Raw genomic sequence first — 14,426 nt, forward strand, 5'->3', positions numbered from 1 at the left:
ACTTTGAGAAAAAATTAGGCTTAGTGATTTCTTTTTTCTTTCAGTTTATATTATTTGAATGTTAAATAAATGTAAATAACAAACTTATAAGGATAGCCTAAGCATTTTCTTCAGGAAGACACCTGGATTTGGGGGAAAAGAAAAAACCACATTTTTGTTTGTATGCTGCCTTCCTCTGTAGCCTTAGTGTACATAATATTTTTATTCTGGAAATTTTATTTAATAAATCAAAGATAATTTCATATTTCCACAATGAAACAAATTATTATTTTTAATAGCTACATAACCTATGTTGATGTGTCATGATGTTTACAACTTTTTTGTTTATTTGAGACAGAGTCTCGCTCTTTCACCCAGGCTAGAGTGCAGTGGCACGATCTCGGATCTCGGCTCACTGAAACCTCCACTTCCTGGGTTCCAGCTGGGATTATAGGTGTGCACCCCCACGCCCAGCTAATTTTTTGTATTTTTAGTAGAGGTGGGATTTCACTGTATTGGCCAGGTTGGTCTCGAACTCCTCACCTCAAGTGATCTGCTCGCCATGGCCTCCCAAAATGCTGGGATTACAGGTGTGAGCCACCGCACCCCGCCTACAACTATTAACTTAACATTGGACACATAGGTTGTTTCCATATCTTGACTATGTATATACTATGCAGTGAATGCTGAGGAATTTTTTTTATTTTCTTTCTAGTTGGAGTTAAATTTTCATGATTAAAATTATGAGGTTAAAAAATAGAGGCCAGGCGTGGTGGCTGACTCCTGTAATCCCAGCATTTTGGGAGGCCAAGGTGGGCAGATAGTTCAAGTTCAGGAGTTCAAGACCAGCCTGGACAACATGGCAAAACCCCATCTCTAAAAAAACACACACACACAAAATTAGCTGCTGTTGGTGTGGTGACTCACCCCTGTAGTCCCAGCTACTTGGGAGTCTGAGGTTAGAGGATCACTTGAGCCCGGAGGCAGAGGTTGCAGCAAGCCAAGATCATGCCACTACACTCCAGCCTGGGTGTGTGTTTGTACACACACACAAACACACAGTACTTGCCTTGTTGTATATTGTCATATTATTTCCTTTGGACAATTACATACACATGCGCACGTGCGCACACACACACACAGTACTTGCCCTGTATACTGTCATATTATTCCCTTTAGGCAATTACACACACACACACACACACACACTCTCTCTCTCTCTCTCTACTTGCCCTGTATTCTGTCATATTATTTCCTTTAGACAAACCAGTCTATAATGTTTCTAGAAGTCAAAGACTATGGCTTTTTATGCAGCTATTTCAGTGATAGGTATGCATAAAATATTTCATCAGGGTTGTTTAAATTTTTCTTTCTTTGATTAGTAGTAACAGTGAACACTGTGTAAGTGAATTTATATGAGTATTGTATCTTATGAAATGCCTCTTCCTAAATTTGACCTATCAGCTTATTTGATTCTTGATTTTCTTTACAGTTTGCGCTACATACATTCTGCCCCAGTGATACCATTGATCTGAGCATTTTGAAGACCACTTCTTCAAAAAGAATATTGAGCTCTGTGTTATAAATGCGTTGTATCCTTGCATTTATATATATATTTTTTCTTTTTTTTTAAAAGCTTTGACAGATCCAAATGCTTCTGCTGCCCAGCAGGCTGTTCTCCAGCAGCACATCAATAGTCTAACATACTCACCTTTTGGAGACTCTCCTCTCTTCCGGAATCCCATGTCAGACCCTAAGAAAAAGGAAGAGGTAAATTTAAGGATACTTCTGTAAAATATCATATCAAAGAAAGAGAAACTGAATGTGCAGAATGTAATTTTTTGCCTGTATATATTAAGGGATTAGCAAAACTAGGTGTAATTAATTTTTTAAGATATTATTTCACTCAGCTGGGGGTAAATTATTTTTGCTGTATCTGGAAGGTGTTGGGACAGTGAAATGACCGCTACACTGAAGATCAATGCTGAGGGTTTTCAACAGTCCTGAAATAAGGCAGATATTAGTATTCTCATTTTTAATTAAAACAACTTTTTTTAAGTTTTTTTCTTTTCTTTTTGAGATGATGTCTTGCTGGTATCGAACTCCTGGAAGGAATCCTCCCGCCTCGGTCTCCCAACGTGCTGGGATTACAGGTGTAAGCCACCATGCCCAGCCCTATTCTCATTTTATAATTAAGCAAACTAAGGCTTAGAGAGGCTGACTTTCCTCAGATCATAATGCTCTTAAGTGGCATAACCAAAATCTTAACCACTTGATTTTTACATAGCTTTGTCTTTAATCTCATAACTCTAGTGTAAAAACATGATCTTTTACTCACATGGTATTAAAAGTGTAGTCTTTGGTCTGTTTGATCCTTGTTTTACCACTTAAAATCTGTGAGACATTGGAAAATGAGAAAGTCATTTTGCCTCCCTAAATTTGTTTCTTCTGTAAAATGGGAATAGTAATAGTGTTCAATGTTGAGGGCTAAATGAGATAATGCATACCAGGATTGTAGTAAATTGCTCAATACACAGAAACTACTATTCAGTCTCTTATGTGATTACATGTATCACTCAGCTTTTTATTTTGTTGTTTTGTTTTGTTTTGTTTTTTTAAGAAATGGGATCTGCCCGGCGCAGTGGCTTGTGCCTGTAATCCCAGCACTTTGGGAGTCCGAGGCGGGTGGATCACCTGAGTTCAGTTCACGACCAGCCTGGTCAACACGGTGAAACCCCGTCAACACAGTGAAATCCCATCTCTACGAAATATACAAAAATTAGCTGGGCATGGTGGTGGGCACCTGAAATCACAGCTACTTGGGAGGCCGAGGCAGGAGAATTGCTTGAACCTGGGAGGCAGAGGTTGCAGTGAGCCGAGATTGCACCATTGCACTCTAGCCTAGTCAACAAGAGCGAAACTTCGTCTCAAAAAAAAAAAAAAAAAGAGAAATGGGATCTTACTGTGTTCTTAAATTTAATCTTGTAAACTAGATATTAGAAGCAAGATATGAATATGAAAGTACCTTTTAAAGTGACGTGTAAATGATTAGACAATTATTTATGCAGCCTAATTTTAGGTAGCTGAATATGTGCAAGGCATTGTGTTGTTAAGTGCTGAGGATACAAAATGAAAATAAATAAGAATTTATTAAGGTTGCTATCCAGTGACAAAGATCAGACATACAAGCACTTAAGTTTACACTGGTTCAGTAGAGTGTATGTGGTAGTAGAAGAGTGTCTATCAATGACGAATGGATAAACAAAATGTTTTACATGTCTATAATGGAATATCATTTAGCCATAAATAGGAGTAAAGTACTGATACATGCTATAACATAGATGAAACCTTGAAAACATAAGTGAAGGCCGGGCACAGTGGGCATGGTGGCTCATGCCTTTAATCCCAGCACTTTGGGAGACCGAGGTGGGGAGATCACCTGAGTTCAGGAGTTCAAGACCAGCCTGACCAGCATGGTGAAACCCCATCTATACTAAAAAAAAAAAATTGGCCGGGCATGGTGGCGCGTGCCCATAATCCCAGCTATTTGTGAGGCTGAGGCAGGCGAATCACTTGAACCTGGGAGGTGGAGATTGCAGTGAGCCGAGATCGCACCATTGCACTCCAGCCCAGATGACGAGAGCGAAACTCCATCTCAAAACAAAAAGAAAGAAAACGTTAAGTGAAAGGAGCCAGACACAAAAAGTCACCTGATTTCATTTATATGTTATACCCAGAATAGGCAAATCCATAAGAAAGAAAGCAGCTTCATAGTTTCAAAGGGAAGAGGGAAGAAATTGAGAGGAACTGAGTTTCTTTTTGAAGTCATCAAAGTTTTCAGGAATCAGATAGTGGTGATGGTTGCACAACCTTGTAAATATACTAAAAACTGTTGAAGTAGGTGCGTTAAAACGGTGAATTCTATGTCACATGAGTTTTATCTTAATACAAGATTTAAAATATACTAGTGAAAAGATCGTAGATGCTTGGATGAATTTGAGAAGGCTTTGTTTTCAGAAGAGGAACATTTAACATTTTGTATGGATTTGTAGGGCTTGGCGCATCTAGGTCAAGCGTTCCAACCAAAGACAGAATTATGAAAGATCACAACAATCTGGGAATAAAAAAGATTCATTGTTAAGTGTAAACAGCTTGCACTGGGAAGAGAAGAATAAATTGTGACAGGCTAGATATGCTAGACATTGTTATTTGAAGTGGTTATGTAATCTCATTTATGCTGTTAGGAAAACAAATGTAGAACATCCTCAGGATGTTGTAGAGGTGCCATCTGAAGCACCCTGAAATTTAGTTGTGTGTCTTCCACTAACTTGTAGTTTTCTCAGTAATCAGAAGAAGTAACTTTATTTTTATTTCTGGTACCCAGAGTTTGACTTAATGTTTAATTATTAATGTTTACTAAAAGATGGATAAATACAAGCTAGTATCTGCCTTTTTTTTCCCCAGAGCAATTTGGATTGCATAGAAGTTGAATATTATTTCATGACAGAATCTCAGTTTTTCTTGAAGTATAAGATTTTTGGTTTAATTGAAAAGTAATGTCTGTGGCTTAGGATTTTTTTTGGTATCATGTTTTCATCAAATGAACATAAATACTGTTTTTCAAAGCAGAATGATTGCAAGCTAAACTCTCATAGGATGAAGAGAATGGACAAGATATATTAATATGTTGTGTTAGTACATTTTAATTTATAGAACATTTTTTCAGATTCGTCATCTTTGGATTTTTTTGGAGAAAGAGTCTCGCTCTGTCACCCAGGCTGGAGTGCAGTGGTGCGATCTCAGCTTACTGCAACCTCCGCCTCCTGGGTTCAAGCCATTCCCATGCCTTAGCCTCCCCAGTAGCTGGGATTACAGGCACACGCCTCCACTGTCCAGCTAACAGATTCATTATCTTGATTACATTTTAAAAGATGTCAGACAGATAATTTTAAATGGGGGCTGGAAAGATGAGTAAAAATCAGTTCTAGAACAATAAAGACAGTTCGGTTAGTATGCACACATACATACAAGATAGCGCCTCCCAAATCCAAAAATTGAAAATCCAAAATGCTCCAAAATCCAAAACTTTGAGCACTGACATGACATTCAAAAGAAATGCTCATTGGGACATTTTGGATTTTGGATTTTCACATTTGGGATACTCAACTGGTAAGTATAATGCAAATATTTCAAAATACAAAAAATCCAAAATACTTCTGGTCCCAAGCATTTTGGATGAGGGATACTCAACATGTACAAAGTTGGGTGTTAACATCCTTGTATTATGGGAACAGAGACTTCAACAGGTATCTAGCAGGTGAATGGCAAAGATGAGGATTGAAATCTGGTCTTGTGATTTTAAGGCCAGTGCAATACATTTAAAGTAAACCAAAAATTTCCTTGATGCTTTTGTTTTTCAGAGATTGAAACCAACAAATCCAGCAGCCCAGAAGGCTCTTACTACACCTACTCATTATAAACTGACACCCCGCCCTGCCACTAGAGTCCGGCCAAAAGCTTTACAAACAACAGGCACAGCCAAGTCACATCTCTTTGATGGGCTGGATGATGATGAACCATCCCTAGCCAATGGAGCATTCATGCCCAAGTGAGTTTATTTTTGTTAACAGAAATTAAGTATTAAATACTGATATAAACTAAATATGAAGTAATATACAATTATTTAAATATATTACAGATGTGATACAGTCCACTTTGTTTTTGTTTTTGTTTTTGTTTTTGAGACAGAGTCTTACTCTGTCTCCCAGGCTGGAGTGCAATGGCATGATCTTTGCTCACTGTAACCTTTGCCTCCCAGGTTCAAACGATTCTCTTGCCTCAGCCTCCTGAGTAGCTGGGATTACAGGCGTGTGCCATCACGCCCAGCTAATTTTGTATTTTTAGTAGAAATGGGGTTTCACCATGTTGGCCAGGCTGGTCTTGAACCCCTGACCTCATAGGATCTGCCTGGCCTCCCAAAGTGCTGGGATTACAGGTGTGAGCCACTGTGCCCGGCCAGTCCACTTTTTTATAATTTGAAAAATACAGAACATCACAAAGAAGAATAAAAGTCACCCGATCACTCCCAGGGATAACTCATAGTTAGCATAAAAATATTTTGATAAATATGCCTCTTATTTTACATATGCATGATTTTCTTTTGTTTTTGAATAATTAGGTTTTTTTGTTGTTGTTTTTAAAAGTTCAGGTCTCGCTCTGTCACCCAGGCTGGAATGCAGTGGTGCAATTACTGCTCACTGCAGCCTCAACCTCCGCAGCTCAAGTGATAAGTTAAAAACATTACATGCAACTTTCTTTCCCTAAAAATACAGTAATCCGGCCGGGTATGGTGTCTCACACCTGTAATCCCAGCACTTTGGATGGCCGAGGTGGGTGGATCACTGGAGGTCAGGAGTTTGAGATCAGCCTGGCTAACATGGTGAAACCCTGTCTCTACTGAATATACAAAATTAGCTGGGCATGGCTGCGTGCGTCTGTAATCCCAGCTGCTTGGGAGGCTGAAGCAGGAAAATCTCTTGAACTGGAGAGGCAGAGGTTGCAGTGAGCTGGGATCCCACCACTGTACTCCAGCCTGGGTGACAGAGTGAGACTCAGCCTCCAAAAAAAAAAAAGAAAATATGGTAATCTGCTTCACAAAAGATGGAAAGTCTAATTTTACGTGTTTCTTAGAATATCAGTAAATTATTTTGAAGGCAGGGACTGTGTATTATTTATGTCTGTCCTAGCATTTTATTTATTTATTTTTTTGATACAGTCTTGCTCTGTCACCCAGGCTGGAGTGCAGTGGCACGATCTCGGCTCACTGCAACCTCCACCTCCTAGGTTCAAGCGATTCTTCTGCCTCAGCCTCCCAAGTAGCTGGGACTACAGGCGTGTGCCACCACGCCTGGCTAATTTTTGTGTAGAGATGGGGTTTCGCCATGTTGGCCAGGCTGGTCTTGAACTGCTGACCTCAGATAATTTACCCGCCTCAGACTCCCAAAGTGCTGGGATTACTGGTGTGAGCCACTGTGTCCCGCCTTGTCCTAGCATTTTATACACTGTTTTTGCACAGAGTAGGTAAAAAGGTTTACAGTAGTCCAGTCATCAGGTCAATAGCTCGAGATCAGTTTCACCAGGGCTTAGGATTTTCAAATATACAAGTAGAAAGGATTAGAGTGGGAGGACATATATTTTGCTGTTAATACCATCTGACCTCCTTGGCTTCAGTTCTGTGGTGTTGCTGTCAAATGTCATCCTTTTTTTTTTTTTGAGACAAGAGTCTCATGCCATTGCCCAGGCTGGAGTGCAGTGGTGCAATCATACGTCACTGCACCTTCGACCCCTAGGCTCAGGTGATTCTCCCACCTCAGCTCTCAAGTAGCTGAGACCACAGGCCCACACCACCATGCCCAGTTAATTTTTTTTTTTTTGTAGATACAGGGTCTTTCTGTGTTGCCCACGGTGGTCTCGAACTCCTGGGCTCAAGCCTCAGCCTCCCAAAGTGTTAGGATTACAGGCATGAGCTACCACACCCAGCTACCTATCAACAGTCTTAATGTAACAGAAGCATTTTACACAGTTGATCTTGTCCCTCCTCCTTGATTCACTTTCATAATTGTCTTCCAGGACCCCACAATTTCCTAGTTTTCTTCCTGCGTCACTGGTTGCTGCTTCTCAGTCCCCTTTACTGGTTCCTCTTCATTCCACCGTCTGTAAATTAGAATGCCCTTGGCTCAGTTGTTGATCACATTTTATCTATGCTTATTTCCAAAGTGCTTCAATTTATTCTCATGGCTTTAAATATCATCTGTAGTCTACTGATTCCCAAATTTTTATTTCCAGCCCAGACCTCTCTACCAAACTCAAGATTCTTGTATCTTACCCTACTCTACATCTTCACTTTGATGTCTAAAAGACATTTATTTAAAATTAACATGTCCATGTTTTCTTTCTCAAACCTGTTCTACCCAAAACCTGTCTCAGATGATTGCATTTCTATCATTCTAGTTGCTCAGGTCAGAAATTTTGGAATCTTCCTTGACTTTGTCACATATTCCTCATCTAAGTTATCAGCAAATCCTCTTGGTTCTACCCTGTAAATTACTTAGAATCTGTGTAGTTCTCACCACATTCATTTCTATTACCCTAGTGCAAGCCACCACTATCTCTTGCCTGAATTACCACAATATACTCTTCTGTTCTTATTGTTTTTATTTTTATTTATTTATTTATTTTGAGAGAGAGTCTTGCTGTGTCGCCCAGGCTGGAGTGCAATGGCCCGATCTCGGCTCACTGCAAGCTCTGCCTCCAGGGTTCACGCCATTCTCTGCTTCAGACTCTCAAGTAGCTGGGACTACGGGCGCCCACCACCATGCCCAGCTAATTTTTTTGTATTTTTTTTAGTAGAGACGGGGTTTCACTGTGTTAGCCAGGATGGTCTTGATCTCCTGACCTCAAGATCTGCCTGCCTCGGCCCTCCAAAGTGCTGGGATTACAGGCGTGAGCCACCGCGCCCGGCCCCACTCTTCTGTTTTTACTTACTCTTTTGCATCTGATTCTAAACATTGCTACCACAGTGGTCATTTTGAAGCATAAGTCAGGTCATTTCCCTTTTCTCCTCAAAACCCTAAGGTGGTTCACATTTTTTTACTCAGAGTAAGGACCAAAGTGCTTATTACATTGGCATATAAAGTCCTTGAAGGTAGGATTTCCCATTTACTGCTCTGAACACATCTACCATTCTCTCCACTGCTTACTCCACTCTAAACTTACTGCTTCCTTGCTCCTGTTAGGACAGGATAGGCATGCTATTTATTTGGGCCTTTGCCCCAATTGGCCCCTTTGAAACACTTCTCCTCATATATCCATATAGCTAACCCTGACACTCTGTACTCACATGTCATGTCAATGAAGACTACTCTTACGACCCTATTTTTGGTTTATTTTTTTGTTTTTGAGACGGGGTCTTACTCTGTCACCCAGGCTGGAGTGCGGTGGTGCTGTCATAGCTCACTGCACCCTTGGATTCCTGGGCTCGGGATTATTCTGACTTGGCCTCCCGAGTATCTGGGACTACAGGTGCGTGCCACCACACCTGGCTAATTTTTTTTATTTTGTAGAGACAGGATCTTGCTGTGTTACCCAGGCTGGTCTCAAACTCCTAGCTTCAAGTGATCCTCCCACCTCAGTTTCCTAAGTAGCTGGGACTATAAGTGCATGCCATTGTCCCTGGCTGATTTTTAAAAAATTTTTTGTAGAGTCGTGTTCCTGCTTTATAGTAGAGATGGTGTTTCACTGTGTTACTCAGGCTTGTCCTGAACTCCTGGGCTCAAGCAATCCCCTCACCTTGGCCTCCTGAAGTGCTGAAATTACAGCGCAATCCACCATGCCACCTTTATTTGAAACGTTTACTTACTCTCTCTTCCTACCCCCAACCCCAGTTGCTATGTTTCAGTCCAATGCAGTTATTGTTTTCTGTGATGTTCAAATTGTCTCATATTTGGCCAGCAAGGAGCCTTTTCAGATTGGCTCGTAAGTCCTTTTCACATGCCTCAGTAGTGCTTGGTAACTTCCTTGCTTGTAGGATTAACTTTATAAAATTTTGTTCAGGAGTTCTGCCCTCTGTGTTCAATAGTTAAATTCCACACACTGCACGCCACCCTCATCAGGGGTTTTGTTTTTGTTTTTGTTTTTGTTTTTGAGATGAGGTCTTCCTGTGTTGCCCGGGCTGGCCTTAAGTGATCCTGCTCAGCCTCTCAAGTAAGTGGGACTATAGGTGTGTGTGCACAACTGTGTTCAGCTAATGTTTTTTTCTTACAGCATCCCTACCCAGTTTTGGTATAAAGATTATGCTGACCTCATGAACAAACTGGAGAGTAATTTCCTCTTTCTATTCTCTAGAAAAGTTTGTATAAGGTAATAATTTCTAGCTGAGTACAATGGCTCACATCTGTAATATCAGCACTTTGAGAGACCAAAGCAGGAGGATCACTAGAGAGGCCAGTGAGACCAACCTTGGCAACAAAATGAGACCTTGTCTCTAAAAAAAAAAAAAATTTTTTTTAATTAGCCAGACATGATGGCACATGCCGATAGTCCCAGCTATTTGGGAGGCTGAGGTGGGAGCATCACAGGAGCCCAGGAGTTCAAGGTTCAGTGAGCTATGATACCACCACTGCACTCCAGCCTGTCTCAAAAAAAAAAAAAAAAAAAAAAGAAAAGAAAAGAAAAGTTGATAATCTAATCTGATGGTAACATCAGATGTTTGGTACTGGTAATGATAGATGGGTCTGAAGTAGTATTTATAAGACTATTTGGGGGAAAAAGTATTTAAGAGTTAGAGGATTATTCAGCTTTTTCTTTTATATTTTCAGTCACTTTTGATAAGTTATATTTTTGTAATATACATTTCAATAACTAAAATTTCAAATTTATTGGCATAAAGTTGTTTAAAAATACCCTTTTTATTTTTTATTTTTTTTTTTTTTTATTTTTTTTTTTTTTGCTGTCAGTGGCGTCTATACGGACACCTACTTTTTCATTCCCAACATTGATTTTTATCATGTCTTCTTTTTTTCTGTTTGACCAGGGATCTCCCAGTATTACTGGTAACTTCAAAGAACTAACTTACAACATTATTGATGTTCTCGCTCCTGTGATTGTTTCCTATTTCATCAGTTTTTAATTTATTATATTTTATTAATATTTAATCATTATCTTGTTCCTTTCTCCTTTCCCCTTTGATTTTCAGCTTTCCTTCTTTCAAATATATGCATTTAAATATGTAAATTTTCCTTTTAGTTCAACTCTGTTTAAGTTTTTGTTATTAATTTCTAGATGAAAAGTAAAAGGCGATAGCAATAGCAAGTCTTAGAAATTTGAGAGTTCCTTTAATGGCCCAATATATTGTTAGTTTATAAATGTTCCAAGTGTACTTGAAAAGAATGTGTACTTTGTAGTGAATGAGTACAGTGCTCTTACATTAGGCTAAGTTAGACCAGCCTGGGCAACCTGGCGAAACTTTGTTTCAACAAAATAGTGGCCAGGCATGGTGGTGGGCGCCTATTGTCCCAACTATTCGGGAAGCTGAGGTGGGAGAATCGCCTGAGTCTGGGAAGTAAGTCAAGGCTGTAGTGAGCCATGATCAGTGATTGTACCACTACCCACCAGCCTGGGTGACACAGCGAGACTCTGTCTAAAAAGAAAAAAGAAAAAAGAAGGACACCTGAACTTTTTAGGTATTTGTGATCGATCATTTGCATCATTTGATAACAGGATTTTTTTACTTCAATACTTTCTTGTCATGTTTTTAAAAAATTCTCTCTTTGGGCAAACCAAAGAAAGTAAAAAGAAAAAACTTTTTAGTCAGCAAATGTCTGTTTACCTTTTTCATTCAAGACAGCACTATGAGTTCTGTGGTGAGACAGCCATACGTTTGTACTGTCAAAAGAGAGAGAAAGTATTTAGAGAGTATACAGATGATTGAAATACAAACATAGTGTGATGAGTGAACAAAGTGTCTGGATAAGGTGCTCAGAGCTGGGAGGAGGACAGTTTTCAAGGGGATTTTCCACTTTGACTTGAAGGTGTTTAGCTTTATTCTTCCAAACACCATAGTGCAATGTATTTGACGCCTTGTGTTTTGGCTATACAATCCTAGGAAGCGTTTATAAATGAAACTTGTTAGGTTATTCTTAGGTCTACAAGAGTTGAGCAGAAGTGCACCATTGGACTCCAGTTTTTAAGATAATGTCTGAGACATATATGTATGCCTGAGTAATTTTTTTCTTCTTCTTTTGGTTTCTTGTTTATAGGAAGAGCATTAAGAAGTTGGTTTTGAAGAACCTTAATAATAGCAATCTCTTTTCTCCTGTTAATCGTGATTCAGAAAATCTAGCTTCACCATCTGAATATCCAGAAAATGGAGAGAGGTACACTGAATTCTGTTTTGAGTTCTTCTTAGAGAGTCATAGTCTCATTTTTAAGACATTCTTAGGAATTTATGAAAATTTATGAAGTTTGTCGAATATTGCATAGAAGTACTACAGCTTATGAGCACCTAGAAATCAAATCATATTTTTGTCTTGTCTTTTGAATTCATTAAACCTTAAAATTATTAATTATTGGAGTTCTGATTTAGTGCTTCAGATGTATTTTGGTATTTGTGTATCTTGTTTTGGACAGGGTTAGCATGCATTTGACACCCTTCAGCCCTTTAAGGGATATTTTGTCTGTGACGATTTTCTTTTTTTTTTTTTTTTGGGGGGGACAGAGTCTCACTCTGTCTCCCAGGCTGGAGTGCAGTGGCATGAGCCAAGATCGCCTCCCATGCTCAAGCGATTCTCCTGCCTCACCCTCCCATGTAGCTGGGAATACAGGCACCCGCCACCATGTCTGATTAATTTTTGTATTTTTAGTAGAGATGGGGTTTCACCTTGTTAGCCAAGGATGGTCTCGGACTCCTGACCTCAAGTGATCTGCCCGCTTTGGCCTCCTAAAATGTTGGTATTACATGCGTGAGCCACCGTGCCCAGCCTTGTACAGTGATTCTTAATAGTTAGGTATATATTCTTTCATTTCAGAAATTTATTTATTTATTTATTTTGAGACGGAGTTTTGCTCTTGTTACCCAGTCTGGAGTGCAGTGGCACGATCTCAGCTCACTGCATCCTCTGATGTGAATTGTTAAAGCAATTCTCCTGCCTCAGCCTCCTGAGTAGCTGGCATGCACCTCCGCGCCCAATAGTTTTTTTTGTATTTTTAGTAGAAACAGAGTTTCGCCATGTTGGTCAGGCTGGTCTTGAACTCCTGACCTCAAGTGATCCACCCGTCTCGGCCTCACAAAGTGCTGGGATTACAAGCGTGATCCACCACACCCAGCCGAAATTTATTTCTTTATAAATATATTTTATAATGTAAAGATTATGCATGAATGCTATATTCTGTAACCTTATTTCCATTTATTTTATTAGAAATGCCTTTCCATTATCTGTATGAATATATTTGTCTTTTCTTTTTTAATGATTGCATAAGTCATTATTGTGAATGTTAAGATAACTTGACCATTTCCTTGTTAGTGGACAATTAGATTATCCGGTATTCCTCTACTCAAAACAGTGCTTCAGTAAAAATCCTTATATACTGGCACATGTTCTCAGGGCCTCCTGAGGGCTGTATCACGAAAAAGGAAAAAAAAAAAAAAAAGAAACCCTTTGTATAGACACCTTTGCACTCCTGTTTTTTTTTCTTTTGGATAAAATTCTAGTGTTTTTTATTATTATTATTTACAAAGCATTTTCTAACATTTTGTTGATTGTAATCTTAAAAATCTAACTTTTTTTCAGTTTTTAATCTTAAAATTAACCCATTATTTGATTCCACATAGGAGAGTATACAATAGAGATGGTAATTATCTGTTTCACAGTACTGCTGTAGTGAGTATTAAGTGAATTTTTAATACATGGAACCATGGAACTATCCAGAACAGTGCCAGGCACTTAGTAAAGGCTCGGTATTAATTAGCTATTATCATTGTTATTACTACTACAAGAGGCTAAGGTATTATTTCTTTTCCTTTTCAGATTTAGTTTCCTAAGCAAACCTGTTGATGAGAATCACCAGCAGGATGGAGATGAAGATTCCCTTGTGTCACGTTTTTATACTAACCCTATTGCCAAACCTATTCCGCAAACCCCAGAAAGTGCTGGAAATAAACACAACAGCAGCAGCAGTGTGGATGATACCATTGTTGCATTAAACATGCGTGCTGCTTTGCGAAATGGGCTGGAAGGAAGCAGTGAAGAAACCTCTTTTCATGATGAGTCACTTCAGGATGACCGAGAAGAAATAGAAAATAATTCTTACCATATGCACCCGGCAGGTCAGGTTCAGATTGGTGCATGTTTAATCTCTTACCAGTCATTTGAGATGACTTGCTTGTTGCAGATATTCAACATATGGAAGTCAGCTGTTTGGCATTTTAAGTATTATTTTATGTGATCCCACATAGGAGAGCTTAATATTTAAACAGTTTTATGCTTTAGTTGATTCAGAGTTCGCATACTCTTTGAACCTTAGAGTATTAAAATTCATACATCTTTAATTATCCTGGTGTAGTCTAAAGAACCCAAATTTTATAGCCAAAGAGACTACCCTGATATTTTCCCTGGCTTTGTAAACTCGGATAGATTGCTTATTGTTTTTTGTTTGTTTCTTTGTTTTTTCTTGAGACAGTGTCGCTCTGTCGCCCAGGCTGGAGTGCAGTGTCACAATCTTGGCTCACTGCAACCTCAGCCTCCAGGGTTCAGGACCTCTCATCTCAGCCACCCGAGTAGCTGGGACTACAGGCACATGATACCTCACCCTGTTAATTTTTGCATCTTTTGTTTTGCCATGTTTCCTGGGCTGGTCTCAAAATCCTGGGCTTAAGCGATCCTCCTATCTTG

The 14,426-nt window shown here is 39.3% G+C and overlaps 1 protein-coding gene across 7 annotated transcripts in view; it reads left to right on the forward strand.

Annotated features, from left to right (window-relative positions):
- Positions 1 to 14,426, forward strand: part of NUP98 (nucleoporin 98 and 96 precursor) — a 121,586-nt gene that overhangs the window by 59,068 nt on the left and 48,092 nt on the right. For all 7 annotated transcript variants that reach the window (XM_063671964.1, XM_054440114.2, XM_063671966.1 and 4 more), the window contains 4 exons: positions 1,616 to 1,749; positions 5,400 to 5,587; positions 11,796 to 11,912; positions 13,563 to 13,861. In XM_063671964.1, coding sequence (XP_063528034.1) covers positions 1,616 to 1,749; positions 5,400 to 5,587; positions 11,796 to 11,912; positions 13,563 to 13,861 — 738 coding nt within the window. The remainder of the gene's footprint in view (positions 1 to 1,615; positions 1,750 to 5,399; positions 5,588 to 11,795; positions 11,913 to 13,562; positions 13,862 to 14,426) is intronic.

Source organism: Pongo pygmaeus, chromosome 9 (assembly GCF_028885625.2).
Source record: "Pongo pygmaeus isolate AG05252 chromosome 9, NHGRI_mPonPyg2-v2.0_pri, whole genome shotgun sequence".
In the NCBI taxonomy this organism is placed as follows: domain Eukaryota; kingdom Metazoa; phylum Chordata; class Mammalia; order Primates; family Hominidae; genus Pongo; species Pongo pygmaeus.